Source organism: Rhinatrema bivittatum, chromosome 1, assembly GCF_901001135.1.
Source record: "Rhinatrema bivittatum chromosome 1, aRhiBiv1.1, whole genome shotgun sequence".
NCBI classification, from domain to species: domain Eukaryota; kingdom Metazoa; phylum Chordata; class Amphibia; order Gymnophiona; family Rhinatrematidae; genus Rhinatrema; species Rhinatrema bivittatum.
The window spans coordinates 819,940,218-819,967,474 of NC_042615.1; the positions used below are offsets into that span (position 1 = coordinate 819,940,218).

A 27,257-nucleotide genomic window follows, 5' to 3' on the forward strand; every position below is an offset into this window, starting at 1 on the left:
TTTGTTCCATTAAACCATGTCTTTCTATATGTTCTGTGATTTTGATCTTGAGAATAGTTTTCACTATTCTTCCCAGCACTGAAATCAGGCTAACCGGTCTGTAGTTACCCGGATTGCCCCTGGAGCCCTTTTTAAATATTGGGATTACATTGGCCACTCTCCAGTTTTCAGGTACAATGGATGATTGAATAGATCAGAAATTTCATTTTTGAGTTTCTTGAGAACCCTGGAGTGCATATTTTATTTTATTTATTTGCTTTTATATACCGACATTCGATCGAGATATCACATTGGTTTACAGGTAACTGAACGAATAAGGCAAGATCTGCTTATTTTACATTGTAACCTGGTAACTTGTATAAAATAAGAGAGAGAATCGTTTATATTAAAACATTATAACATTGTAACTTGGGAAGATAAGTTATAGATTACGATCTGAGGTTTTGGGGAGGATTTTGGGTTTTGGAGAGGATAACTTGTGTGGAGACTTTGGTGGAAAATTAATAGAATGTAGCTAGGAGGGGGAGGAGGGGGAAGGGTGAGAGGGGGTGGAAAGAGCGATAAAATGTGGGGGCTGGTGGTGAGTTTCGGGTGGGTGACGGCGGTTAGGGTTTAATTTTCAAGGCGGCGATGAGCCCAAGCAGCGATGAGCCACTTAGCCCGAGGGGGGGGGGGGGGGGGGGGCGGTGTTAAGTGTCTGGTGTGAAAGCTTTTCTGAAGAGCCAGGTTTTGAGTTGTTTTTTGAATACTTGTGTGGAGGGTTCATTTCTGAGTAGGGGTGGCAGGGAGTTCCAGAGTGTGGGTCCTGCCACAGATATGGCTCGTTTGCGGGTCGAGGTGAGGTTGTGCCTTTTTGGAGTTGGGAATGGTGAGAAGGCCAGTGTCTGAGGATCTGAGATTTCTCTGTGTGGGGTATGGGAGTAATGCAGTGTTTAACCAATTCATCTCGTTGTTGTTTATTTTTTTTGTGGATGAGGGTGAGGGTTTTGTATTGAATTCTTTGGCTGATGGGAAGCCAGTGAAGCGCATATCATCCAGTCCAGGTGATTTGCTACTCTTTAGTTTGTCAATCTGGCCTACTACATCTTCCAGGTTCACAGTGATTTAGTTCAGTTCGTCTGACTTATCACCCCTGAAAACCATCTCCAGAACCGGTATCTCCCCATCATCCTCATTAGTAAACACAGAAACAAAGAATTCATTTAGTCTTTCTGCAATGGCCTTTTCTTCCCTAAGAGCCCCTTTAACCCCTCGGTCATCTAATGGTCCAACCGACTCCCTCACAGGTTTCTTGCCTTGGATATATTTTTAAAAGTTTTTATTATGAGATTTTGCCTCTGGCCAACTTCATTTCAAATTCTCTCTTAGCCTGCCTTATCAGTATTTTACACCTAACTTGACAATGCTTATGTTTTATCCTATTTTCTTTAGATGGATCCTTCTTCAAATTTTTGAAGGATTTTTTTGGATAAAAAGGAAAATTGGTTCTTAGCTGCTAATTTTCGTTTCTGTAGTACCACGGATCAGTCCAGGACAGCTGGGGTTTGCCTCCCCTCTAGCAGATGGAGACAGAAAAAGCCTTCGCGGACTCTGTCCTATACCCCTGAGGTGCCACCTAGTGTCTGTCAGTATTATACTGTACCCAAGCAGAAATTAGAAAAACCATAACGGCAACCATAAAACCACTTCCCCCTGAAGAGCAGAGGAAATGAAAACACCTGAAACCTTATGTATGAATGAAAGACATGCTCAAAACCTTTCCCTGAAAAGGGGGACAGTCAATAAAACTTGCAGAAAAATTGATCAGCTATCGGCCGAGTGGACTCTCCATTTTCACCCGGGTGGGCGTTTGCACTGATCCATGGTACTACAGGAATGAAAATTAGCAGGTAAGAACCAATTTTCCTTTCCCTGTGCGTACCCGGATTAGTCCAGGACAGCTGGGATATACCAAAGCTTTCCTAACCAGGGTGGGACTGAGAGAGTCCCGCTTGGACTACACTGGTTCCAAAAGAACTGGGCTCTGGGGCCCGGACATCCAGTCAATAATGTCTGGCAAAGGTATGACGTCCAACTGTCTTAACTCCCTAGACTCGGAAGTAGAAAGATCTAGGCCCGCCAAGGATGGGAGCGCCACCGTCTGATTCAAATGAAAAGAGGACACTACTTTCAGAAGAAAGGAGGGAACCGTTCGTAAAGAAACTTCTTTGTTAGAAATCCTTAAGAAGGGCTCCTGACAAGATAAGGCCTGTAGCTTCAAAACACGCCACACCGATATGACAGCCACGAGGAAAACCACCTTCAACGTCAGATCTTTCAAGGTTGCCCGCGTCAGTGGCTCGAAAGGCGCATTACAAAAGGGCACGGAGAACCAGGTTGAGCTTCCACGAAGGACAGGGGTTCTGAATCGGAGGACAAAGATGTTTAACGCCACGCAGAAAATGAACCACATCCAGATGAGACGCTAGAGCGAGGCCCTGTACCTTTCCCCGAAAACTACCAAGGGCTGCCATCTGAACTCGTAGGGAATTGAAGGCTAGACCTTTTACTAGACCTGCCTGCAGAAAGGCCTGAACATCCGGAATAGTAGCCCTGGACGGCTCCACCGCATGGTTCAGGCACCAGTCCTCGAAAATACCCCAAACTCTGACGTAGGCTATGGAGGTAGAAGGTTTACGGGACTGCAAAAGCGTAGTAATCACCTCCGACGAGTAACCCTTATTTCTCAATCTCCGCCTTTCAAAAGCCATGCCACTAGACAAAAGCAATCTACCTCTGTGAAATAAACGGGACCTTGTTGCAGCAGACTCGGGGACGGATGAAATCTCAGCGGGCCGTTTACCGCCAGATCGAGAAGGTCCGCAAACCACAGACATCTCGGCCACTCTGGCCCGAATGAGCCTCGATGCGGCGTAGAATCTTGCCGACCAACGGCCAAGGCGGAAAGACGTACAACAGAATGTCCTTTGACCAGGGAAGCACCAGAGCGTCTACACCTTCCGCTCCTGGCTCTCTTCGACGACTGAAAAATTGAGGAGCTTTGTCATTGCGATATGTCGCCAACAGGTCAATCGCGGACCTGGACCATCGGTTGCCCAGGAGACTGAAAGGTTCCCACTCTCCTGGATCCAACTGGTGGCAGTTGAGAAAATTGGCCTGCACATTGTCCACTCCGGTAATGTGAGAGGCTGCTATCCTGTACAGGTGCTGTTCCGCCCAGCTGATTAAAAGTTGAGCCTCCGTCGCCACCGGACGACTCCGAGTTCCGCCCTGACGATTGGTGTAAGCCACTGTCGTCGCATTGTCGGAGAGAATCCGCACTGATCTCTCCTCTACTAAGGGAAGAAGGGCCCGTAGCACCAACCGAACCGTCTCCAACCGACTGATCAACTAAGAAGACTCCGACCTCATCCACTGACCTTGCACTGCTGTTCCTTGACAAACCGCTCTCCACCTGGAGAGGCTGGCATCCATGGTTACCACTATCCAGGAGGGAATTTCCAAATCCACACCCCGTCGTATTCTGGACACAGCCACCAAAGAAGACTGGACCGTGCCGAATCTGTCATGGCTGGGAGCCTGACGAGAGGAGGATCCAGAAGACGTGAAGCCCAGAAACAACAATTCCCCCGGAATCTGGACCTCTGAGGAAAAGAGCCTCTGCTCCTGGGCCTGTCCTCTGGCAACTTGTGGACCATATTCCCTCCCAGAGACTTAATCATGTCCTCCAACTGTTGGCTGAAGAGCAGCTTTCCCTTGAAAGGCAAGGAACTCAGCTGAGCTTGAGGAGACATCCACTGACCAATTTCTGAGCCAAAGGTGCCTGCAGGCTGAAACGGCCGAGACCATTGTTCTTTCCGACATGCGCAGATCATACAAGTGCGCCTGCACTGTAAGCCACCGCCACCTCCAAACGACCAGCCTGAGCCGCGTCCGCTTCCGAAAGGGATGCCACAGATTGTAAGTGCTGCACCCAACGCAGGCTTGCACCGCAGAACAAAACTGCTGCACATGGCTGCCCGCACTCCCAGGGAGGAGGTCTCAAATATCTTTTTAAGCTGTACCTCCAATTTTCGGTCCTGCAAATCTTTTCGAGTCGTCGCTCCCGTGACTGGGATGGTGGTCTTTGTAGTGGCTGCAGAGACTGCCGCATCCACCTTGGGTACCCTGAGTAGCTCCAGCGCATCCTCCGGTAGCAGGAACAACTTATCCATAGCGCGGCTGATTTCAAACCTAGATCCGGAGTGTCCCACTCCTGGAACAAGAGGACAGTGACCGACATATGAAAGGGAAAGGAGCGAGCTGGACCTCTTAGACCTAACATCACGGGATGCACAGCTCCCATACACAAATCCTCCTGCAGGACTTCAATTCCGAGATCTTCCAGAATATTTGAGATAAGCGGACCCAATTCATCTCTCCGTCCACCGCAGAAGCGGCTCCCTGCTTGGGCACCAGGGGCTGACCATCCTGGCCTGCGTCTACCCCCTGAAGGTCTTGCGAGGAAGGATCTCCTCCATCAGATAGATCCAACGAAGACGAATCATCCGGACCTGCCACGGATCTAAGAGGGCGCTTAGACTTAGTATGCCCTCCCACCGGCGGGGACTTGGGATGCTTACGGGAGGAGGGAACCTCAGAGACCTTGCCCCTCTTGCATTTGGACACTCTCTGTGCCTTGAACATTTTGTGAAAAAAAACCTTCACCAAGTCCGAGGAGAACGACGAAGACGACCCATCTGAGGCCCCCTCAGGATCACCATCCGAAGTATCAGCCCGATCCTCCTGTGATTTTTGCCCACCTCCCGGAGGGCCCCGGTCGCGGGGAGAGATGTGGTGGGGAACTCCGTGCCTCCATCGCGGCTCTCCCTGCATCCCTGAATGATTTTAAAATGGCCTCCGTCCTTGCACTAAGCAGGAACGGATCGGGCGGCTGCGGCTGAGCTGTAAGCCTCCCAGGCTCCGGGTGCCACGAAGAAACTGCTGCTGCCACGGGGAGTCCCCTCAGCGGACCTACCCGAGGTCCCTTCACCTCCCGAGACACAATCTGCACAGATGCCGGCTCTAGAGAGGCGGGGGGCGCGCGATGCCGCACGCGGAGCAGGCCGCACCACGAGGCACAGCCTCAGGCTAAATTTAGCTCCTATCAGCTGAGGTAAGCGCGCCAAAAACAGACCGGTCGGCAGGGGCCTTCGCGCGAGCTGAAATGCGGCGGTAAGGCAAGCAGAGAGGAGCTGGAGAGAACGCTGGACCGGCCGACCAGAAAAAAAAATTTTCCCTCTTTTTTTTTCTTTCACAGTGCTCCGAAGCCTGTGCTGAGCTGCCTGCCGCGGGTGAGTGAGCCGGGCTCCTCGGTATCACCCACTGGCAGTAACAGTCCCTGGGTCTTCAACCCCCTGCTCTTTTGCCTCTGATACCAGGGGGGGATGGTCCCACCAGGACCTGCCAACCCCCTGGGAGGCTCAAAGGAACTTGCTGCACCTTCTGCCGCTGTTTTCACAATCTCAAGTACATTTTCTTTTTTTTTCTTTTTTTTTTTTTAAGAGCCAGAAACCTTCTAAGGTGCATCTACTGGCTTGGCTGACTGGAGCTGGTGATCCTGATCCGCATCCGGTCCCTCACCAGGGGCTTCCGGAGGAGATTCTCCTTCATCCACCCCGTCCGTATCTGAACTGTCCACCTGACAGGAAAAGGACCGGAAAGGGTGTTTGGCCTTGAGGGTTTCTATGCCAATGTGTGACTTGGTACGCTTGTGGAGTGATGAAGCTCCTGTCCCAGCCCCCAGCGACGGTGGGACCTCATGGGGTACCTTAGTACCCTGGCTCTTTGCTGCTTTTCGTGCTTTGAAGGCTTTCTGCAGCAAAAAACAAAATCAGAGAACGAGGAAGAAGACTCATCCGAGTCCTAGATCTGCGCTGCCTGCACAGTAAGGCTTCAGTACCTGCGCTGAGAAGAAAAGGGTCCTGAGGCTGCCGCAGCAATTCTGCCCTCCCAGGGTCCCTGCGTGCTCTAGAGCTGCTGCGATGTGATTTCGCCAGAATCGACTTCCCTGAAGAGCCTTCCCCTCCCGACAAGCACCTGGTACAAACTCCGGCCTGCAGGCCGCACCATGCAGCATGATCCCCAAGCTAAATTAGGATTGGGGCCCAAAAAAAGAACCAGCGCGACCAAACCCTCCGGAGCTCGAGGAACTGAAAAGGACGGCGAAAACGGCATCGGAAGGAAGGAGGGCCAATGGACCTTCTCCACCTGACAAACAGGCTGTGCAGACCCCAGGGCGGGAAATCCGCGTGCGCGCACTGCCACGGGCCAAGCAGGCCGCACCACGAGGCATATCTCTGGCCTCGATTTTGGCTCTCCCTGAAAAAAGAACCACGATGAACAGACTGATTTCCCGGTCAAAAAATGGGCCTGGAAAGCGTCAAAAATCAACGGAAACGCGGCGAAAACGGAGTGGACGCACGGCCGGCGAGCCCCAATCACCAAACACACAATTTTATTTATTTATATATATATATATATATATATATATATATATATATATATATATTTTTTTTTTTTTATTTTTTTTTTTTACCTGGCTGAAGACAGGCTGGCTTAGGGTGAGTGAGCCGGGACCCCCAGTATCAGCCCTCGCCACGGCAGTTTCAGGGTTCCCAACCCTCTGCTCTCCAGCTTCGAATACCAGGGGGGATGGTCCCACCAAGACCTGCCAACCCCCTGGGAGGCTACTCGCAACTGTCCGATCACTGCTCTAACCAAACTTTTTTTTTTTTTTAATTTTAAGGGATCCTTAAGCTAAGCTTCCCTTGTAAAATCAAGCACTAAGAGACCAAATCCAACCCTAAACTCAGCAACTCTATCAGACACTAGGTTTTGCACCTCCGCCATCTGCTGGAGACAGAAATATACTGGCAGACACTAGGTGGCACCTCAGGGGTATAGGACAGAGTCCGCGAAGTCTTTTTCTGTCTCCATCTGCTGGACGGGAGGCAAAACCCAGCTGTCCTGGGCTGATCCAGGTATGTACAGGGAATAGCCTCTTTCACCTCACCTTTTAACCTTGCCAGTAATTGTTTGGCCTTCCTTCCACCTTTCTTAGTGCGTGAAATACATCTGGACTGTGCTTCTAAGATGGTATTTTTATACAATGTTCTTGCCTGTTGTACACTTTTAACCTTTGCAGCTGCACCTTTCAGTTTTTTCTAATTATTTTCCTCATTTTATAAAAGTAGCCCTTTTGAAAATTTAGAGCTCTAGATTTACATATTGTTTCCCTTCCAGTCATTAGTTCAAATCTGATCATATTGAGATCACTATTGCCAAGTGGCCCCACCACCATTACCTCTCTCACCAAATCCTGTGTTCCACTAAGAATTAGATCTAAAATAGCTCCCTCTCTTGTTGGTTCCTGAACCAATTGCTCCATGAAGCAGTCGTTTTTTCCATCTAGGAACTTTATCTCTAGCAAGTCCTGATGTTACATTTACCCAGTCAATATAGGGGTAATTGAAATCTCCCATTATTATTGCACTGCCAAATTGGTTAGCTTCCCTGATTTCTCTTAGCATTTCATCATCTGTCTGACCATTTTTTCCAGGTGGACGGTAGTGTACTCCTATCACTATACTCTTACCCAACACACATGGGATTTCTACCCATATCGATTCTACTGAGCATTTAGTCTCTTGTATGATCTTTATTCTGTTGGACTCTATACCCTCCCGGACATAAAGTGCCACACCCCCACCAAGTTGATCCTTCCTATCATTGCGATATAATTTGTACCCTGATATAGCACTGTCCCATTGGTTAACCTCCTTCCACCAGGTCTCTGAGATGCCAATGATGTCAATCTCATTCACTGCTATACGCTCTAACTCTCCCATCTTACTTCTTAGACTTCTGGCATTGGCATACAGACATTTCAAAGTGTGTTTTTTGTTTGTATTAACAACCTGCTTTTCAGCTGATAGGGATAATTTGGAATTATTTAACTCAGGTGATTCTTTACTTATAGGCACATGGATTACTTTTTCTTTTATTGGAACCTCTCTGTTGGGATGCTCTAACTCTCCTACTTCATTAGTATCTGTTGAAGATACCTCCCTCTGAACCATGCGCTGCTGAGTGAGTCAACTTCCCCCCTTGTTCTAGTTTAAAAGCTGCTCTATCTCCTTTTTAAATATTAGTGCCAGCAGTCTGGTTCCACTCTGGTTAAGGTGGAGCCCATCCTTTCGGAAAAGTCTCCCCCTTCCCCAAAGGTTTCCCCAGTTCCTTACAAAACTGAATCCATCTTCCCTGCACCATCGTCTCATCCACGCATTGAGACTCCGGAGCTCTGCCTGCCTCTGGTGACCTGCGCGTGGAACAGGGAGCATTTCAGAGAATGCTACCCTGGAGGTTCTGGATCTAATCTTTCTACCTAAGAGCCTAAATTTGGCTTCCAGAACCTCCCTCCCACATTTTCCTATGTCATTGGTGCCCACATGTACCACGATAGCCGGCTCCTCCCCAGCACTGTCTAAAATCCTATCTAGGTGACGCGTGAGGTCCGCCACCTTCGCACCAGGTAGGCATATTACCAGGCGATCCTCACGTCCACCAGCCACCCAGCTATCTACATTCCTAATAATCGAATCACCAACTATGACGGCCGACCTAACCCTTCCCTTCTGGGTAGTAGCCCTGGGAAACTCGTTCTTGGTGTATCACCTGCAGAGCAGGTCTTTGCTGCAGGATCACTCATTGCTACACTATACATTGTGTTCCTTATACATGTTTTTACAGCGTACATGTAAACTCACACTTTTGAGCCATCAGACCATGTCCAGCCGGTTGATCTGTCCTTTCGACTGAATCCAATCCAGTAAGCTTTCTTTTTGCTCTTCACATAGTCCTGGAACAAATGGTTAAACACTCAGTGTAACATCTGCCAGGATACTTCGAAAGCTAACAGAATTATCTGACTGCAAAACTGTGACCAAAGGCTTTGCCTCTGCTTATATTAGTTGCAAGTCAAGATTATATCTCCTTCTGTAATGTAGAAACCATGCATTCAACAACACAGATAGCAAACCAGGCACTCCAGAAGCCATGTCTTCAACAACACAGCAAAGCAGGCACTCCAGAGACCACGCCTTCAACAGCTCAGCAAATCAGGCACTCCAGAGACCATGCCTTCAACAGCTCAGCAAAGCAGGCACTCCAGAGACCATGCCTAGAGACCATGCCTTCAACAGCTCAGCAAAGCAGGCACTCCAGAGACCATGCCTTCAACAGCTCAGCAAAGCAGGCACTCCAGAGACCATGCCTTCAACAGCTCAGCAAAGCAGGCACTCCAGAGACCATGCCTTCAACAGCTCAGCAAATCAGGCACTCCAGAGACCATGCCTTCAACAGCTCAGCAAATCAGGCACTCCAGAAGCCATGTCTTTCAACAGCTCAGCAAATCAGGCACTCCAGAGACCATGCCTTCAACAGCTCAGCAAATCAGGCACTCCAGAGACCATGCCTTCAACAGCTCAGCAAATCAGGCACTCCAGAAGCCATGTCTTTCAACAGCTCAGCAAATCAGGCACTCCAGAGACCATGCCTTCAACAGCTCAGCAAATCAGGCACTCCAGAGGCCATGTCTTCAACAGCTCAGCAAATCAGGCACTCCAGAGACCATGCCTTCAACAGCTCAGCAAATCAGGCACTCCAGAGGCCATGTCTTCAACAGCTCAGCAAATCAGGTGCTCCATGGACCACTCCTCCAAAGATTAGCATAGCAGGTGTTCCAGATATCACGCCTTCAACAACATAGCAATCAGATGCTCTAGAGACCATGCCTTCCAAGAACACAGGCAGCAATTAGATGCTTTAGAAAGCGACTACACCTTCAACAGCAGACAACAATCACATGCTCCAGACAATCTTGCCTTCAACAATAGAGACAGCAATTGGGCACTTCAGAGCTGTTGCCTGCTAAGGTTGCAAAAAGACAAAAAGTATTTGGAAAATAGAAACTAGGCACTCCAAAATTATTAGTTAACAAAACACAGATGTATAGAACCCAAAAAAGAAGCCATTGCAGTTCCTAAGGCATACCTTTCTCAGGGCTAGTATTCAAAGTGCACGCTTGTCTATACAGGACATGGTAAAAGACCCTTCCCCCAGGCAGTAGGGAGGGAAAATGGAATGGATTGGATGGGTCTTAATGTTCATATCTGCCAGTCTATGTTTCACAATATTTAAGTGCCTATATTTGGGTTCCACTGTATACTTTTCATGCATACTCGGCCAAAATTCTAGTGGTGCAATCTCCTATATAAAATCTCTACCTTTAATTCTGGATTGTTGTCTTTTATTGTGACAAGTCGTGAGTCTTGTGATGTGCAGTACGAATCACTTTCAATTCTGGTACTTTCAGTTTCAGAAAAGAAATAACAGTTTCCATTCAGCAGGATCCATGCTGAGGGACAATAGTCAAAACTTTCTGCAAAAATCCAAACATGCTAAGAATTAGATACGATTGCCCTTATTTTCCTCTGTAGCTGGGTCATTAGTCACATGTACTACTGTTTGCTCAGGCTTGATAACTGTACCCTGTCCCTCCTGGGAGACAGCATCCCCTCCGTAATCCGTATAGTGAAGCTCCAAATGGCAAGGAACTGGAAACACACGTGCTTCATGTAGAAAACGTTGCATCACACTATACACACCTGCTGGCATTAAGACCCCGGAAGGTCAATATTCAGCCCTACTTAGCCGGCAAGGTGCGCTGTTTGAATATTTGGCTGCAGCGAGTGGCTAACACTTATCCAGATAACTGTTTATCCAGCCAAACAGACAGATAAAGTGAGGGGCAGGATAGGCTCGTTCTGGGACAGAGCTAAGAACAAGTGCCAGAGAAGTGCCGATTTTCCGTGTAACCTCCTCTGATTACAGCAGAGTCCCAGGGTCACAGCTCCTCTCCCGGATCTCATACAGCTCTCACACATCAGATTAGTAACCCTGGGGGGCCGGGTTCACCTCCCCCCCTGGGTCCCTATGGGCTGTGGTGGGGAACTCGGGGTCTCTCGAACACTCGCTCTCTCCTTAACACGGTCACCGAATGCTTGGTACGGAAAGAGGTAGAGCTCGCTGGCTGGAAGCCCTCTCAATAAGGACGTGTGGAGGCAGAGATGGTGCTCGACAAAAATAAAAACTTTACTGGCTTTGAAAAATAGGATCCATTCCAGTATGGAGAAAATCAGAGAGTACTATGAAAATCATAACAAGAAAAACAAGAGAGGTTCATATTCAAAAGTTATTTAGATGGATAACGTCATAGTTATCCGTCTAAATGGATTACCCGGTAGTAGTTACCCGGTTATTATTTAGCCGAATAAGAAGGGGGAGTTCCGTGGACGGGCAAGAGGCATTCCGAGGAAGAGCGGAGTTAACCGCTTAACTTATGTGCCTAACTCTGGCCGGGTCGTAGGGATGTGCTAAAATTATCCAGTTAGAAATAACCTGCTAATTTTAAGATAGCTGGGTATGTTCAGCGGCACGACTGTGCTGCTGAATATACTTTGCTAGTTAGCGGCATATGTCTATCCGGCTAACTAGCCAAGCCGCTCAGAGCCCAACAGTCTCCAGCACAGCCCCACCCCCACACCCACACATCCATCCAGGCTCCAACCTTGGAGCTCCCACCCCCAGCCGTTTGTTCCATGCAGTTTCTGCTCCCTGCTTCCAAAGTGGTGACTGCCAGCCAGCCGACACTGTGCGCCTCTGTGCATGCTTGTGCTGGTCCCGCGAGAGATATCTCACGCTGACCCACGTAATCCCATAAAACCGGCGCAAGCATGCAGGCGGGCAGATAGGCCAAGGCTCAGATGGCCCACCCTGTTTTACAGAGGCCAATTCCCGAGTTCCTCTTCTGTAGCTTTTCTTCTATGTGTTGTGTTTATGCTTTGCCTTTATTTTGCCACAACATTTCTTTAAGTAAATGTTTAATCCTAGATGCAGAGTGTGGTGTTCTGACTCTGGTGGGGTATGGGCAGTCACGTGGGCAGGGTCCAGGGACTACAAAGGGCTATCCAAGGCTGGAAGAGAGGGGGCACAAAGGCACTATCTATCCTGAGTTAATCACGGGATCTCTAATTTATGGTGGGGCCCAGTGGGTTTCTTATGAGCCAGTTTCCCCCTTCCCTTGGCACCAGTTACACTGCTGTTACAGAACATTCGGCTGCTCTTCATACAATTTTGAAACACTCCAAAACTTATGTAGAAAGCTTGAAAAAAGTATTCAGAGCAAGCCTATGCCCTGCATTATTGGGGAAAAAGGGGGCTGGTGTGCACGTGAATGAGGTCATTGGCTGTGTCGGGGGAACGAGGTCACTGAGCACACCTTCTGCACGTCAGCACAAAGAGCAAGACAGGAACATAAAGGACATAAGATGTTGCCATACTGGATCAGACCGAGGGTCCACCAAGCCCGGCATCCTGTTTCCAACAGTGGCCAATCCAGGTCTCAGGTACCTGGCAGGATCCCAAAAAAATCGGTCCAGTCTTTCTTCATAACTGAGATAAGCAGTGGCTCTCCCAAGTCTAGAAGACTCCAGGAACTTGTCCAAGCCCTTTTTAAACGCAGCTACACTAACTGCTTTCACTGGCAACAAACTCCACAGCTTAATTTTGCGCTGAGTGAAGAAATATGTTCTCCCATTTCTTTTAAAAGCACTACCCATTAGCTTCCTGTTTCAGGGGATTGGCAGGGATCATCCTTATCATCTACCTTGTTTATTGTCTATTTACATTCTATAGGGCCGCTGTTTCCATCTTTACATGTTGTGCATCATATTTATGCAGATGATTTGCAGTTTTGTTTAAGATTTCATGAGGATGGTTCCCTGCATCAGTACAAACCTGCCTTCGTGAACTTAGCTTTGGTAATTCGCTCATTCCTATCGTTACAGAAGCTCGCGATTTAGGCATACTGTTAGATTACCAGATTAACATTTAAGGCTCTGATTTCTGCAGTGGCTATATCTGGTTTTTCAGTTAAAGCCTTTCGTTTCTCCAGCAGACTCATGCACTGTAGTTCAATCTTTAGTAATGAGTAAATTGCATTATTACAATACAGTATACATTGGTCTCCCCAAGACATCGCCTTGAGTATTACAACTAGTGTAGAACACTGCCTTGCCTGGTATACATTGTCATGATCATGTCACTTCAGCTCTGGAATTATTTCACTGATTGCCAAATTCAGAAAGAATTCCTTTTAAAATGTTTACATCAGTTCACAAAGCTATATTTTTTAAGACTGCCCTCTCACTCAGTTGAGCCAGTGTTATCCCTGCACCCTTGTTTTGCAGTCTATAGGAAAAACTTATCAGCACCATCTTTCAGAAATTTTCACACAGAAGAGACTCATAATAGAGCCTTTTCTATAACTGACCCATCCATGTGGAACTCTTTAAATGAACAACTGAGAAATGAATCTGAATATTGTTTCTTTAGAAAGAAATTTAAGGCTGTTATTTTTATATGAAATAATTTAAATGTTTTATTGATTTGTGTTGTACTATGCATTTTATTTTATTAATTATTTTGATTTATTTTATTTTATTGATTAATATATATTTTATTTTATTGATTTGTGTTGTAATATGTATTTTATGACTGTGGATTGTTCTCTGGTTTGATCTTTTTTGGACATAGCAGATTATAAGTATCTTAAATAAATGTCCCTTAGACCTAGTGCTATTGGAGAAGACTGTTTCCTATTTACCTGTTCCACAATGCTCATGATTTTCTAGACCTCTACCATATCTCCTCTCAGCCATTTCTTCTCCAAGCTAAAGAGTCTTAACCTCTTAAGCCTTTCCTCATAGGAGAGTTGTTCCATCCCTTTTTTTCATTTTGGTTGCTCTTCTCTGCACCTTTTATAAGTTCCGCTCTAGTTTTTTTGAGATGGGACGACCAGAACCTCAAGATGTGGTCATACCCTGGAGCGATTTTGTTTTCCATTCTTTTCCTTATAATACCGAACATTCTGTTTGCTTTTTTGACCAGCGCTTCACAGAGCCTAAGATATCAATGTCTTGTCCACAGTGACTCCAAGATCCCTTTCCTGGGCACTAACATCCAGGTTGTGTAACTATAGTTTGGAAAGTTCCTGCAGGAGTAGGATGTATGAAGGTAGACACCGGCCCTCCTCTGTCTATTATGACCTGAGTGCTGGGGCTGCAGAGTAGATGATGCAGAACTGGAGTCCTTCTATCTGACAAATGAGGCTGCAGTGGCCACTGACCCTAGACTTGCTTGCCTATGTGCAAGGGATTTGCAAAATTGTCAAGCATTGACAGCAATATAAGGATTGAGCGTTGCATGGTGTGTGTAAGGAAAAAGTGTGTCCTGTGAAAACTGACCGTTCATGGAGAGGACAGCCATGAGTGCAGAATGGAGAATAAAGAATGTATGAATTGGAAAATAAATGGGATTTTTACATTTGGACACTTGCTGGTCTTGCTTGTCAGAAGTTCCTCATGCACTGCAGCTTTTTTTTGTTTGTTTTCTGATTGTAATAAGCACTTTGTGTGTGTGTGTTAGTAGAGGGGGTTTTCCCCATTTATTCCTATGACGGTGGGATAAATAAGTATTTCAGATAGTATGAAAAAGAGGCACAGGGAGGTATTTTTGCTGTCGTGCTCAGTGGAGTTTCCCCAGCAGTCTCCTCTTGCTCCTTCGGGTTTCCAGCTGAACTGGAACCAGCACCGTGAGTCTTCCTTTTTAATTTCCAGGGGAATTCTTCTCCTATTTTACATCCCTTCCTAATCACCTAGCCTGGTCATTACAATGGCAGTCCCTGGCTGGGAGCCATGCACCAAGGCTCCTCCTAGAACCCTACACTCCTGGGCCCTGAATCGTCACTATAGCACGATAAGTGGGACTCCCCCCCCGGCTGAGAGTGCTACCTCCACAGCCTGACCCAGCAATCAAATCCAGGTCTTTAGAGCCACCAGGCTGGGCCCCCTCCTGCCTTTTTCACTAGGGGACCAATGCCACCTGAGTGGCTTTGCATGTCTGAAAAAGAGATTGAAGCTCTTGCACAGAGAAATAAAATGCTTATAATTTTGTGGCTTGGAGTGGGGCTGGCCCCAAGCGCCTCATTTTCAGCCAATCTGTTGTTACTCGGCCTTCTGCGCAGCCTGCACTCCAGCTTTGAATAGCAATCCCCCCCCCCCCCCTTATTAGCCAGTCTTTCCCAATAGCTATAAGTCCACGGCATCCTTTCTGGCTTCAAACTGAGTGAATCAAGCCCAGTCTCTTAGCTTATAGCAGGCCACAATAGTGTACGGCTGTCTCCTCCTTACACAAAGCACCAGCAGGATCATCACCACACTCTCCCTCCCTTGCCAGCTCACCCGTCTGAGCCTTTTAAGGTGCCCCCCCCCCCCCCCCAGGAGAGGGAACCTGCTGCAGCTGGGCAATGCAGTGCGCGGGGCAATGCTCCCAACCCAACCCTCTTTCCGGAGCGCCACTCCTGGGATTCATTAGCATATTGGGCTGGCCCTGCCAGGAAAAGGTTCATGCAAGCTTCTCTGCAGGGCTGTCCCTCCAAATAAATAATAATTAGCTCCTCCCAAGAGCTGCCATGCATTCCTATCTAAGAATTTCTGGTCCACGCCATATTGAACAGGATGCTCTACCCTATCACAAACCTCTATGTGCATTTGCTAACAGCTGTCAGGTTAGTCCTCAGCCTGCCCTTTTCCAGTCAAAATAAACCTATTTCCTCCCAGATCGCATTCTCAAGGCCTCTACCAAATTTTGTTGATCTTCCCTGGACTCCCCCATCCTTCTTGGTGGGAAAGTGAGCCCTGCAATTTGCCCCCAGACGTAGGAAGCTCCTTTGTGCGTCATTCTCTGCGGCCAATTATGGAAGCACGGGGAAGGGATTCTTTCTTGGTGTATTGTACAGATGGATGTGATCTCTCTCATCACGTCCTTGTCTCAAGTCAGTGAGGGGGTGTGCAGCACAATTCACAGACTCGCATGAATATGATAGAAGCCATGGTGCGAAGGCTTCAGCTATGGCCCCTGACTGAGACCGCAAACTCATTTCATGTCGGCCACCTGAGCTAGGATTTCAATTGGTGGTCTGGTGGGGAAAGATTCTATAATGCTGTGGCCATTTCTCTGAGCCTATCATTCCCCACACAGACGTGACCATATAACCTTATTCACCCATAGGCGCAGAATGGAAGAGCATCCTTGAAAAATCAAGCTCGAGTCTTTACTGGCTCGCTACGAGTTACAGTGGACTGCAGTGCACCACGTTACAACATACTGAGTCATATTGGGTCATGAGGTGTTCCACGTTCCCATGACAGAAACTTGAGAATTTACCTGAGCTACGCTGAGATCCAGATGATCTTTGTGAACCTATACAATTGAAAACAAAAGGGAGGTTTTAAGATTATATCAAAACACAAAAAACATACGAAGGATGTACAGCAAGAAGAACACAAAGGTTTTTGTTTGTTATTTGCAGGTTCAGCCAAGAGAAACCGAGGCTGCAGCTCAAAAGCAATTTCTTATAAGAAGCGTTGAGCCTCGGGACTCGGCTGTAACGTTGTGTGCAGCGGCGAAGGTGACTCAGCGTTGGCTCTCCAGTCATGTAGGGTATGGATGTACCATGGAGGTGATGTGCTCCTGCCCTGGGGCTGGCAGGATGAGGGAGGGGTCATTGTTACTGCAAGGTCCATTGAAGGGCAGATTCATTACAGCAGGGAAGAAAATAAATGGTAACAAAGACACAACATATTTTTTTTTAGAAAAATACAAAGACATTAACCTTTACTGTAAATTCACCAGCGATGTATAAAAGGGGCTGTCACTGGCTTAGGGCTCGTTGATGGGGGGCAGCCGTGGTAGCCAACAGAGTTCTGAAGCCCCATAAAACTGGTGGCCACGTTTGTGTTTGGGCAGATTACCTTATATTGAACCAAGGAAATAGTTATGCAAGAGGAGGTCCATGATCTTTCAAGACCACCTCTGTCCCTTCTTCAGGCATGGCTGCTTAGAGGGGATCTATGACATTTCCAAAGCTTGTGCACTACGTAAAGGGATCCTAAAACAGTCCTTTACTAGTGGAGTATGTGTGTCCACAGCCACACAGGCATGATGCCAGTGGGTAGATTGGAGATATTACTTACCTGATAATCTCGTTTTCCTTAGTGTAGACAGATGGACTCATTACAAATGGGTATAGCGTGCTCGTGCTAGCAGTTGGAGACGGATCTGACGTCAGCACGTAGTACATATACCCCTGCAGGAAGTGCAGACGCTCAGTAATCTTCCTTGCAAAAGCATTATGGATATATGTGTGACTGACCGATTGATTAACTGAACATGATTAACCTGACCGATTGATAGTAGCTGGAGACCGCCAGTGTTCTCAACCGGAAGGCGTCAACACCCGGCAGGGTGGATGCCCTATGTAAGAAAACATGGCTTACCTTGAATCTGTGAAAACCCCATGTATATCTGCAGCCGGGGGGGATGCTGAGTCCATCTGCCTACACTAAGGAAAACGAGATTATCAGGTAAGTAATCTCTCCATTTCCTAGCGTGTAGCAGATGGACTCATTACAAATGGGATGTACAAAAGCTACTCCCGGACTGGGTGGGAGGCTGCCCGAGGTCCGTTTAGGATTGCCCTTGCAAATGCTGTGTCCTCCCTGGCCTGGACGTCCAGACGGTAGAATCTGGAGAAGGTATGGATGGAGGACCACGTTGCCACTCTGCATATCTCTGCAGGCGACAGCATCCTAGTTTCTGCCCAGGAGGCCGCTTGTGCTCTGGTAGAGTGAGCCTTGACTCGTAGAGGTGATGGTTTTCCCGCTTCTACGTAGGCCGCCTTGATAACTTCTTTGATCCAGCGAGCAATAGTCGCCCGTGAGGCCGCTTCACCTTGCCTCTTCCCACTGTGAAGGACGAACAGGTGGTCCGTCTTTCGTACTGCTTCCGACATTTCCAGGTATCTGGACAGCAACCTGCCGATGTCGAGATGGCGCAGTCTTCGACCTTCTTCTGACTTCTTCAAACCTTCTGTGGTTGGCAAGGATATGGTTTGGTTGAGGTGGAAGTATGAGACTACTTTGGGTAAGAAGGAAGGAACCGTGCGAAGATGGATAGCCCCTGGAGTGATTCTGAGAAACGGATCGCGGCAGGACAGCGCTTGTAGCTCGGAGATGCGGCGTGCTGAGCATACGGCCAGCAAGAACACCATCTTCAAGGTTAACAAACGGAGGACAGGCCTCGGAGGGGTCTGAAGGCGGGTCCCGCTAGGAATTCCAAGACTAGGTTGAGGTTCCACAGGGGCACTGGCCACTTCAGGGGCGGGCGAATGTGTTTGACTCCTTTCAAGAAACGTGAAACATCTGGGTGTGTGGCAATGCTATTGCCGGCGCTCCTGGGGCCGTAGCAGGATAGCGCTGCCACCTGAACCTTGATTGAACTGAGGGACAGACCTTTCTGAAGTCCATCTTGCAGGAAATCCAGAATGATGGGGATTTTGGCAGCATGCGGATTGGTGCTGCGAGTTTCGCACTAGGCTTCAAATACTCTCCAGATCCTTATATAAGTTAGTGATGTGGAGAACTTGCGTGCTCGGAGGAGTGTGTCTATTACCGGCCCCGAGTATCCCCTTTTCTTCAGTCTAGCCCTCTCAATGGCCAGACCATAAGAGAGAATTGAGCTGGATTCTCATGGAGGATGGGACCTTGTCGCAGCAGGTCTCTGTGAGGGGGCAGGGGTAGAGGATCCCCCGCCAGTAGTCTTCTCATGTCTGCGTACCAGGATCTTCTTGGCCAATCCGGGGCCACCAGAAGAACTAGGCCTCTGTGCCGTTGAATCTTGTGTATAATGGCACCCAGCAGGGGCCATGGGGGGAAGGCATATAGCAGGATCCCCGGAGGCCATAGCTGCACCAGGGCGTCGATCCCGTGGGATAGAGGATCTCGCCTGCGACTGAAGTATCTGGGTACTTGAGCATTGGACCTGTCCGCTAGTAGGTCCATGCCCGGGGTTCCCCACTGATACACAATCATCTGAAAGGCCGTGGGTGACAGCTGCCATTCCCCCGGGTTTAGGCTTTCTCTGCTGAGGAAGTCTGCCGTGGCGTTGTCCTTCCCGGCAATGTGGACGGCGGAGATGTCCTGGAGATTTACTTCCGCCCAAGCCATCAGGGGGGCTATTTCTAAGGATACCTGTCGGCTTCTGGTTCCGCCCTGTCGATTGATGTATGCCACCTTGGTGGCGTTGTCCGACATCACTCTGACTGCTCTACATAAGAACATAAGAACATAAGAAAATGCCATACTGGGTCAGACCAAGGGTCCATCAAGCCCAGCATCCTGTTTCCAACAGTGGCCAATCCAGGCCATAAGAACCTGGCAAGTACCCAAAAACTAACTCTATTCCATGTAACCATTGTTAATGGCAGTGGCTATTCTCTAAGTGAACTTAATAGCAGGTAATGGACTTCTCCTCCAAGAACTTATCCAATCCTTTTTTAAACACAGCTATACTAATTGCACAAACCAAATTCTCTGGCAACAAATTCCAGAGTTTAATTGTGCGTTGAGTAAAAAAGAACTTTCTCCGATTAGTTTTAAATGTGCCCCATGCTAACTTCATGGAGTGTCCCCTAGTCCTTTTACTATCCGAAAGAGTAAATAACCGATTCACATCTACCCGTTCTAGACCTCTCATGATTTTAAACACCTCTATCATATCCCCCCTCAGTCGTCTCTTCTCCAAGCTGAAAAGTCCTAACCTCTTTAGTCTTTCCTCATAGGGGAGTTGTTCCATTCCCCTTATCATTTTGGTAGCCCTTCTCTGTACCTTCTCCATCGCAATTATATCTTTTTTGAGATGCGGCGACCAGAATTGTACACAGTATTCAAGGTGCGGTCTCACCATGGAGCGATACAGAGGCATTATGACATTTTCCGTTTTATTCATCATTCCTTTTCTAATAATTCCCAACATTCTGTTTGCTTTTTTGACTGCTGCAGCACACTGAACCGACGATTTCAATGTGTTATCCACTATGACACCTAGATCTCTTTCTTGGGTTGTAGCACCTAATATGGAACCCACATCGTGTAATTATAGCATGGGTTATTTTTCCCTATATGCATCACCTTGCACTTATCCACATTAAATTTCATCTGCCATTTGGATGCCCAATTTTCCAGTCTCACAAGGTCTTCCTGCAATTTATCACAATCTGCTTGTGATTTAACTACTCTGCACAATTTTGTGTCATCTGCAAATTTGATTATCTCACTCGTCGTATTTCTTTCCAGATCATTTATAAATATTTTGAACAGTAAGGGTCCCAATACAGATCCCTGAGGCACTCCACTGTCCACTCCCTTCCACTGAGAAAATTGCCCATTTAATCCTACTCTCTGTTTCCTGTCTTTTAGCCAGTTTGCAATCCACGAAAGGACATCACCACCTATCCCATGACTTTTTACTTTTCCTAGAAGCCTCTCATGAGGAACTTTGTCAAACGCCTTCTGAAAATCCAAGTATACTATATCTACCGGTTCACCTTTATCCACATGTTTATTAACTCCTTCAAAAAAGTGAAGCAGATTTGTGAGGCAAGACTTGCCCTGGGTAAAGCCATGCTGACTTTGTTCCATTAAACCATGTCTTTCTATATGTTCTGTGATTTTGATGTTTAGAACACTTTCCACTATTTTTCCTGGCACTGAAGTCAGGCTAACCGGTCTGTAGTTTCCCGGATCGCCCCTGGAGCCCTTTTTAAATATTGGGGTTACATTTGCTATCCTCCAGTCTTCAGGTACAATGGATGATTTTAATGATAAGTTACAAATTTTTACTAATAGGTCTGAAATTTCATTTTTTAGTTCCTTCAGAACTCTGGGGTATATACCATCCGGTCCAGGTGATTTACTACTCTTCAGTTTGTCAATCAGGCCTACCACATCTTCTAGGTTCACCGTGATTTGATTCAGTCCATCTGAATCATTACCCATGAAAACCTTCTCCATTACGGGTACCTCCCCAACATCCTCTTCAGTAAACACCGAAGCAAAGAAATCATTTAATCTTTCCGCGATGGCCTTATCTTCTCTAAGTGCCCCTTTAACCCCTCGATCATCTAACGGTCCAACTGACTCCCTCACAGGCTTTCTGCTTCGGATATATTTAAAAAAGTTTTTACTGTGAGTTTTTGCCTCTACAGCCAACTTCTTTTCAAATTCTCTCTTAGCCTGTCTTATCAATGTCTTACATTTAACTTGCCAATGTTTATGCTTTATCCTATTTTCTTCTGTTGGATCCTTCTTCCAATTTTTGAATGAAGATCTTTTGGCTAAAATAGCTTCTTTCACCTCCCCTTTAACCATGCCGGTAATCGTTTTGCCTTCTTTCCACCTTTCTTAATGTGTGGAATACATCTGGACTGTGCTTCTAGAATGGTATTTTTTAACAATGACCACGCCTCTTGGACATTTTTTACTTTTGTAGCTGCTCCTTTCAGTTTTTTTCTAACAATTTTTCTCATTTTATCAAAGTTTCCCTTTTGAAAGTTTAGCACGAGAGCCTTGGATTTGCACACTGTTCCTTTTCCAGTCATTAAATCAAATTTGATCATATTATGATCACTATTGCCAAGTGGCCCCACCACCGTTACCTCTCTCACCAAGTCCTGTGCTCCACTGAGAATTAGATCTAAAATTGCTCCCTCTCTCGTCGGTTCCTGAACCAATTGCTCCATAAAGCTATCATTTATTCCATCCAGGAACGTTATCTCTCTAGCGTGACCCGATGATACATTTACCCAGTCTATATTGGGGTAATTGAAGTCTCCCATTATTACTGCACTACCAATTTGGTTAGCTTCCCTAATTTCTCTTAGCATTTCACTGTCCATCTCACCATCTTGACCAGGTGGACGGTAGTATACCCCTATCACTGTAGTCTTCCCTGATACACAAGGGATTTCTACCCATAAAGATTCAATTTTGTATTTAGTCTCATGCAGGATGTTTATCCTGTTGGACTCTATGCCATCCCGGACATAAAGCGCCACACCTCCTCCCGACTGCTCCTCTCTGTCATTGCGATATAATTTGTACCCCGGTATAGCACTGTCCCATTGGTTATCCTCTTTCCACCATGTCTCTGAGATGCCAATTAAGTCTATGTCATCATTTACTGCTATACATTCTAATTCTCCCATCTTACTTCTTAGACTTCTGGCATTAGCATACAAACATTTCAAAGTTTGTTTTTTGATTGTATTTTTATTCTGCTTTTTAATTGATAGGGATAAGTTAGAATTTTTTAGCTCAGGTGAGTTTTTAGTTACAGGCACTTGGACTACTTTTCTAATTATTGGAACCTCACTGTCGGGATGCCCTAATTCTAATGCATCATTAGTATCCTTTAAAGATACATCTCTCCGAACCATGCGCTGCTGAGCGACTGTCGGCTTTCCCCTTTGTTCTAGTTTAAAAGCTGCTCTATCTCCTTTTTAAAGGTTAGCGCCAGCAGTCTGGTTCCACCCTGGTTAAGGTGGAGCCCATCCCTTCGGAAGAGACTCCCCCTTCCCCAAAAGGTTCCCCAGTTCCTAACAAAACTGAATCCCTCTTCCTTGCACCATCGTCTCATCCACGCATTGAGACTCCGGAGCTCTGCCTGCCTCTGGTGACCTGCGCGTGGAACAGGGAGCATTTCAGAGAATGCTACCCTGGAGGTTCTGGATTTAATCTTTCTACCTAAGAGCCTAAATTTGGCTTCCAGAACCTCCCTCTCACATTTTCCTATGTCGTTGGTGCCCACGTGTACCACGACAGCCGGCTCCTCCCCAGCACTGTCTAAAATCCTATCTAGGTGACGCGTGAGGTCCGCCACCTTCGCACCAGGTAGGCATGTTACCAGGCGATCCTCACGCCCACCCGCCACCCAGCTATCTACATTCCTAATAATCGAATCACCAACTATGACGGCCGACCTAACCCTTCCCTCCTGGGCAGTAGGCCTTGGGGAGATATCCTCAGTGCGAAAGGACAATGCATCACCTAGAGAGCAGGTCCTTGCTACAGGATCCTTTCCTGCTACATCTGGTTGGTGCTCTCCCATTATGAGACCTTCTTCCTCCAAGGCAGCACCAGGGCTGCCAGTCTGAAGTTGGGACTGGACTACTATGTCCCTGAAGGTCTCATCTATATACCTCTCTGTCTCCCTCAGCTCCTCCAGGTCTGCCACTCTAGCCTCCAGAGATCGGACTCGTTCTCTGAGAGCCAGGAGCTCTTTGCATCGCATGCACATGTACAACTTCTCACCGGTGGGTAAAAAATCATACATGTGACACTCATACATGTGACACTCGATGCTCTGTTTCGGAGTCTGTGGGCAAATCGCAGGCAGGCTAACCTGACTGCCCATGCCTCTAGTCAGTTGATGTTCCACCCCGACTCTTCTCTGTTCCACCGCCCCTGGGCGGTTAGCTCTTCGCAGTATGCTCCCCAGCCGCTCAGGCTGGCATCTGTAGTGAGCAGGGTCCAGGTTGGGGAGGACATCCTTGACCCCCGGCTCATGTGGCCGGGCTGCAGCCACCACCGTAACTGATACCGTACTCTGGCCGGTAGAGGTAGATGCACGATGTAGTTCTGTAATCGTGGGCGCCACCGAGATAGGAGGGCGCACTGTAACGGTCTCATATGAGCCCGTGCCCATGGTATCACTTCCAGAGTGGAGGCCATTAGGCTGAGGACCTGCAGGTAATCCCAAGCTGTGGGCTGATTGGTGCTCAGCAGATTCTGCAAGCGATCCCGGAGTTTTGATTTCCTCTTGGAGGTCAGGCTGATCTTGTCTTCCTGGGTGTCGAATCGGACACCTAGGTATTCCAGCAACTGCGAAGGCTATAGGGAACTCTTGTTTATGTTGACTACCCATCCTAGGCTTTCCAGAAGAGATATAACTCTGTTGGTTGCCCGTTGGCTCTCCTCCGGTGACTTTGCCCTGATCAGCCAATCATCTAGGTAGGGATGGACGAGAATGCCTTCCTTCCTGAGTGACGCCGCCACCACTACTATTACCTTGGTAAAGGTCCGTGGCGCGGTGGCTAACCCAAAGGGTAGAGCCCGGAACTGAAAGTGCTGATCCAGGACTTTGAAGCGCAAGTAACGCTGGTGATCCCGATGAATTGGGATATGCAAATAGGCCTCTGAGAGATCCAGGGATGTGAGATACTCCCCTGGCTGTATTGCACTCCGGACTGACCGCAGAGTTTTCATGCGAAATCCTGGGACCCTTAAGTGCCGGTTGACTGACTTGAGGTCCAGGACGGGTCTGAAGGTGCCCCCCTTCTTGGGGACAATGAAATAAATGGAGTAATGCCCAGAATTTATGTCCCATGCAGGCACTGGGATTATGGCTTTTAGGGACAGGAGTCTCTCAAAGGTAGCTGCCAGCGCCGCCCTCTTGAGAGGTGGACAAGGCGATTCCACAAACTTGTCCGGAGGGAGATGAAGGAAGTCTAGGTAATACCCTTCCCAGACAATGGCGAGGGCCCACTGGTCCGAAGTAATCTCGACCCACCTGCGGTAAAATAGGGTTAGCCTGCCCCCTATGGCTTCTTCCCCCAGATGGGTCGGCTGATTCTCATTGTGGGGTGCAACCGGGACCCGACCCCGAGCCGGTTCCCCTCTTGTTGTGCCTGGTCCGAAAGGACTGGTTCCTGGTCTGAGAACGAGGTGCTTGGTAGCGAGTCCTGTAAGGATTGAAGCGTTGAGAGATTCTACCTCTGGATGGTCTAGGAAAAGGGCGCTGGGTCCTCCTTGACCTGTCTTCCGGTAGATGGGGTAATGGAGATGCGCCCCATTTATTAGCCAATTTCTCGAGGTCGCTGCCGAACAGGAGGGATCCCTTAAAGGGCATTCTCGTGAGGCGAGTCTTGGAGGAGGAGTCGGCCGACCAATTACCTAGCCAGAGGTGTCTTCTGGCTGCTACTGAGGATGATACTCCTTTGGCTGCTGTACGAACTAGGTCGGAGGCAGCGTCAGTGAGGAACGAGAGAGCTGATTCCATTTCTTCTCCCGGGGTGTTGGTCCTGGCATGTGATAAACAGGAACGCGTCACCACAGTGCAGCAGGTCGCGATTCGTAGGGACATGGCTGCCACCTCAAAGGCTTGTTTCAGAATGGCGTCCAGGCGCTGGTCATGTGCATCCTTGAGGGCCGCCCCTCCCTCCACCGGAATGGTGGTGCGCTTCACAATTGCGCTAACTATGGCGTCTACCATCGGGCACGCCAGCAGCTCCTTGGTTGCCGGGTCTAGGAGGTACATGCTAGACAAAGCCCGACCCCCTTTGAAGGAAGCGTCTGGCGCATTCCACTCCAGATCGATTAACTGCGCTGCTGCTTGTAGGAGGGGAAAATGGTGAGACGTTGGATGCAGGCCCTCTAGCAGGGGGTTCATTCTGGGTTCCCCTGGGGTGCCCTGGCCCGGGATAGCCAGCTCCGACAGGCATTGAGAGACCAGGTCTGGAAGATCCTCCTTAGGAAAGAAGCGTCTCATGGTTCGATATGGTTCTATCCCCGAGGGGAGTTCTCCCTCCTCGGGGGGCTCGCCATCTTCCTCAGAATAATCCAAGTCCCCATGTGGGGCTTCTGGGTGGTGGGTGGCCATGCGTAGGTCTTGAGGGTCCCAGGGCAGGGTCATCCGGTATGTATGGGTCCGGTCGGGGATCAGACTGCATCTTGATGAAGGCATGAATCCCCTTGAATAATTCCACCCAGGAGAGGGAAGCAGGTTCTAGCCGTAGGGGCACCAGGTCTGTAGGGTTCCCTGGCTGCTCACCGTGGCCTGCTAGGTTCGCCTATGAACGTGCGCGTATCAACGTGCGCCTATCAGTGTGCGCGTATCAGCGTGCACGTTTCACCAGCAATGGGCGCCCAAATCGTTTCGGGCGCCTAACATACGTGGCCATTGTCCCGCTTAGATCGAGGCGGCGAACCAGGGCTGGCGAGCAGGCAAAATGGCGACCTCCTTGGCGGGCTGCCACGTAGGCAGACCCTGCTAATCCTCGCTCTTCGGAGACCAGTAAAGTAAAGATGTACGCCTTACCTGATCTTCGGCGCTTCCCGGCTGCGACCCGGGCGGTCTCCGGCTGCGGGGGGAGAGGGTGATTACCGTCACCGCTGCGCTCGAGGAAGTGCACCCGCTGCCTCTAAGCCACGCCCGAACGTCGTCTCGTTCGGGGGCCAAGTCCTCACCGGGACCGAGGCTGCCTCTCAGCCGCGCCCGAGCCCTTCTCACTCGGGGGCTAGGTCCCTGCCGCGATCCGGCCACCGGACCGAGGCACTCACCTCCGAGGGACCACGGAAATCGCCTCAGGAAACTCAACTGGGGGAGGGACCCGAGGGTATCACCGCAGGAGTGCGGGGCTCGTCTTCAGGTAGGATTTCTTCTAAGAATTTAGTCGTTAGAATTTGGAAAAACGCTCAGCGAGCGTAAGGTAGCTCCAAACTGCTTTGGAGACGGAAATTACTGAGTTGCTTCACTTCCTGTGGGGGTATATGTACCCGTGCTGACGTCAGATCCGTCTCCAACTGCTAGCACGAGCGCACTATACCCATTTGTCCTGAGTCCATCTGCTACACGCTAGGAAAAAACGGATTTCTTACAGCAAAATCAGAGCCTATAACAAACACAGGGGCCGATGCAATATAAAGCGGGCGCCGAGAAGTCAGCGCCCGCTTTCCTAATGTGCGCATGGTGCCCGCGAGGGGGGTGGCGTGCAATACCCAAATTAGGGGGTCGCGCTAGGAAGGAGGCGTCCGTTTTCATTACTGGCAGGCGGCCGGTTATGAAAACCGAGGCCGAGTTTACCGGCGTCAGTCTCCATAACTCGGCGGACTCAAGAGTTTTTTGGGGTTTTTTTTATTATTTTTTACTTAAGAAAAGAAGTTCGGTTTTTTCTGCTTTTCTGTACTTCTTTTACCTGTGCTCAGCTATTAACCCTTGCTCCAGGCAGGCGTTAATAGCCGAGCGATAAATGTGCGTCTGAGACGCCCATTTATTTTATTGCATGCGGAGTGAGTGAGTAATAGCCTCATTTGCATGCATTTGCAGGTGATGAGCGCTGTCACGTTCATTCCACATCCGACGCGGGTTAAACGGGCGCTAATCCTCCTATTGCATTAGGGGTGGATCAGCGCGCGCGCTCG

General features: G+C 48.5%; 1 protein-coding gene across 1 annotated transcript in view; it reads right to left on the reverse strand.

Annotated features, from left to right (window-relative positions):
* CD72 (CD72 molecule) overlaps positions 1-27,257 on the reverse strand; it is a 45,844-nt gene that overhangs the window by 9,612 nt on the left and 8,975 nt on the right. The window contains exons 5-7 of the mRNA XM_029586641.1: positions 16,387-16,422; positions 10,326-10,480; positions 8,808-8,899 (exon numbers count right to left, since the gene is read on the reverse strand). Coding sequence (XP_029442501.1) covers positions 8,808-8,899; positions 10,326-10,480; positions 16,387-16,422 — 283 coding nt within the window. The remainder of the gene's footprint in view (positions 1-8,807; positions 8,900-10,325; positions 10,481-16,386; positions 16,423-27,257) is intronic.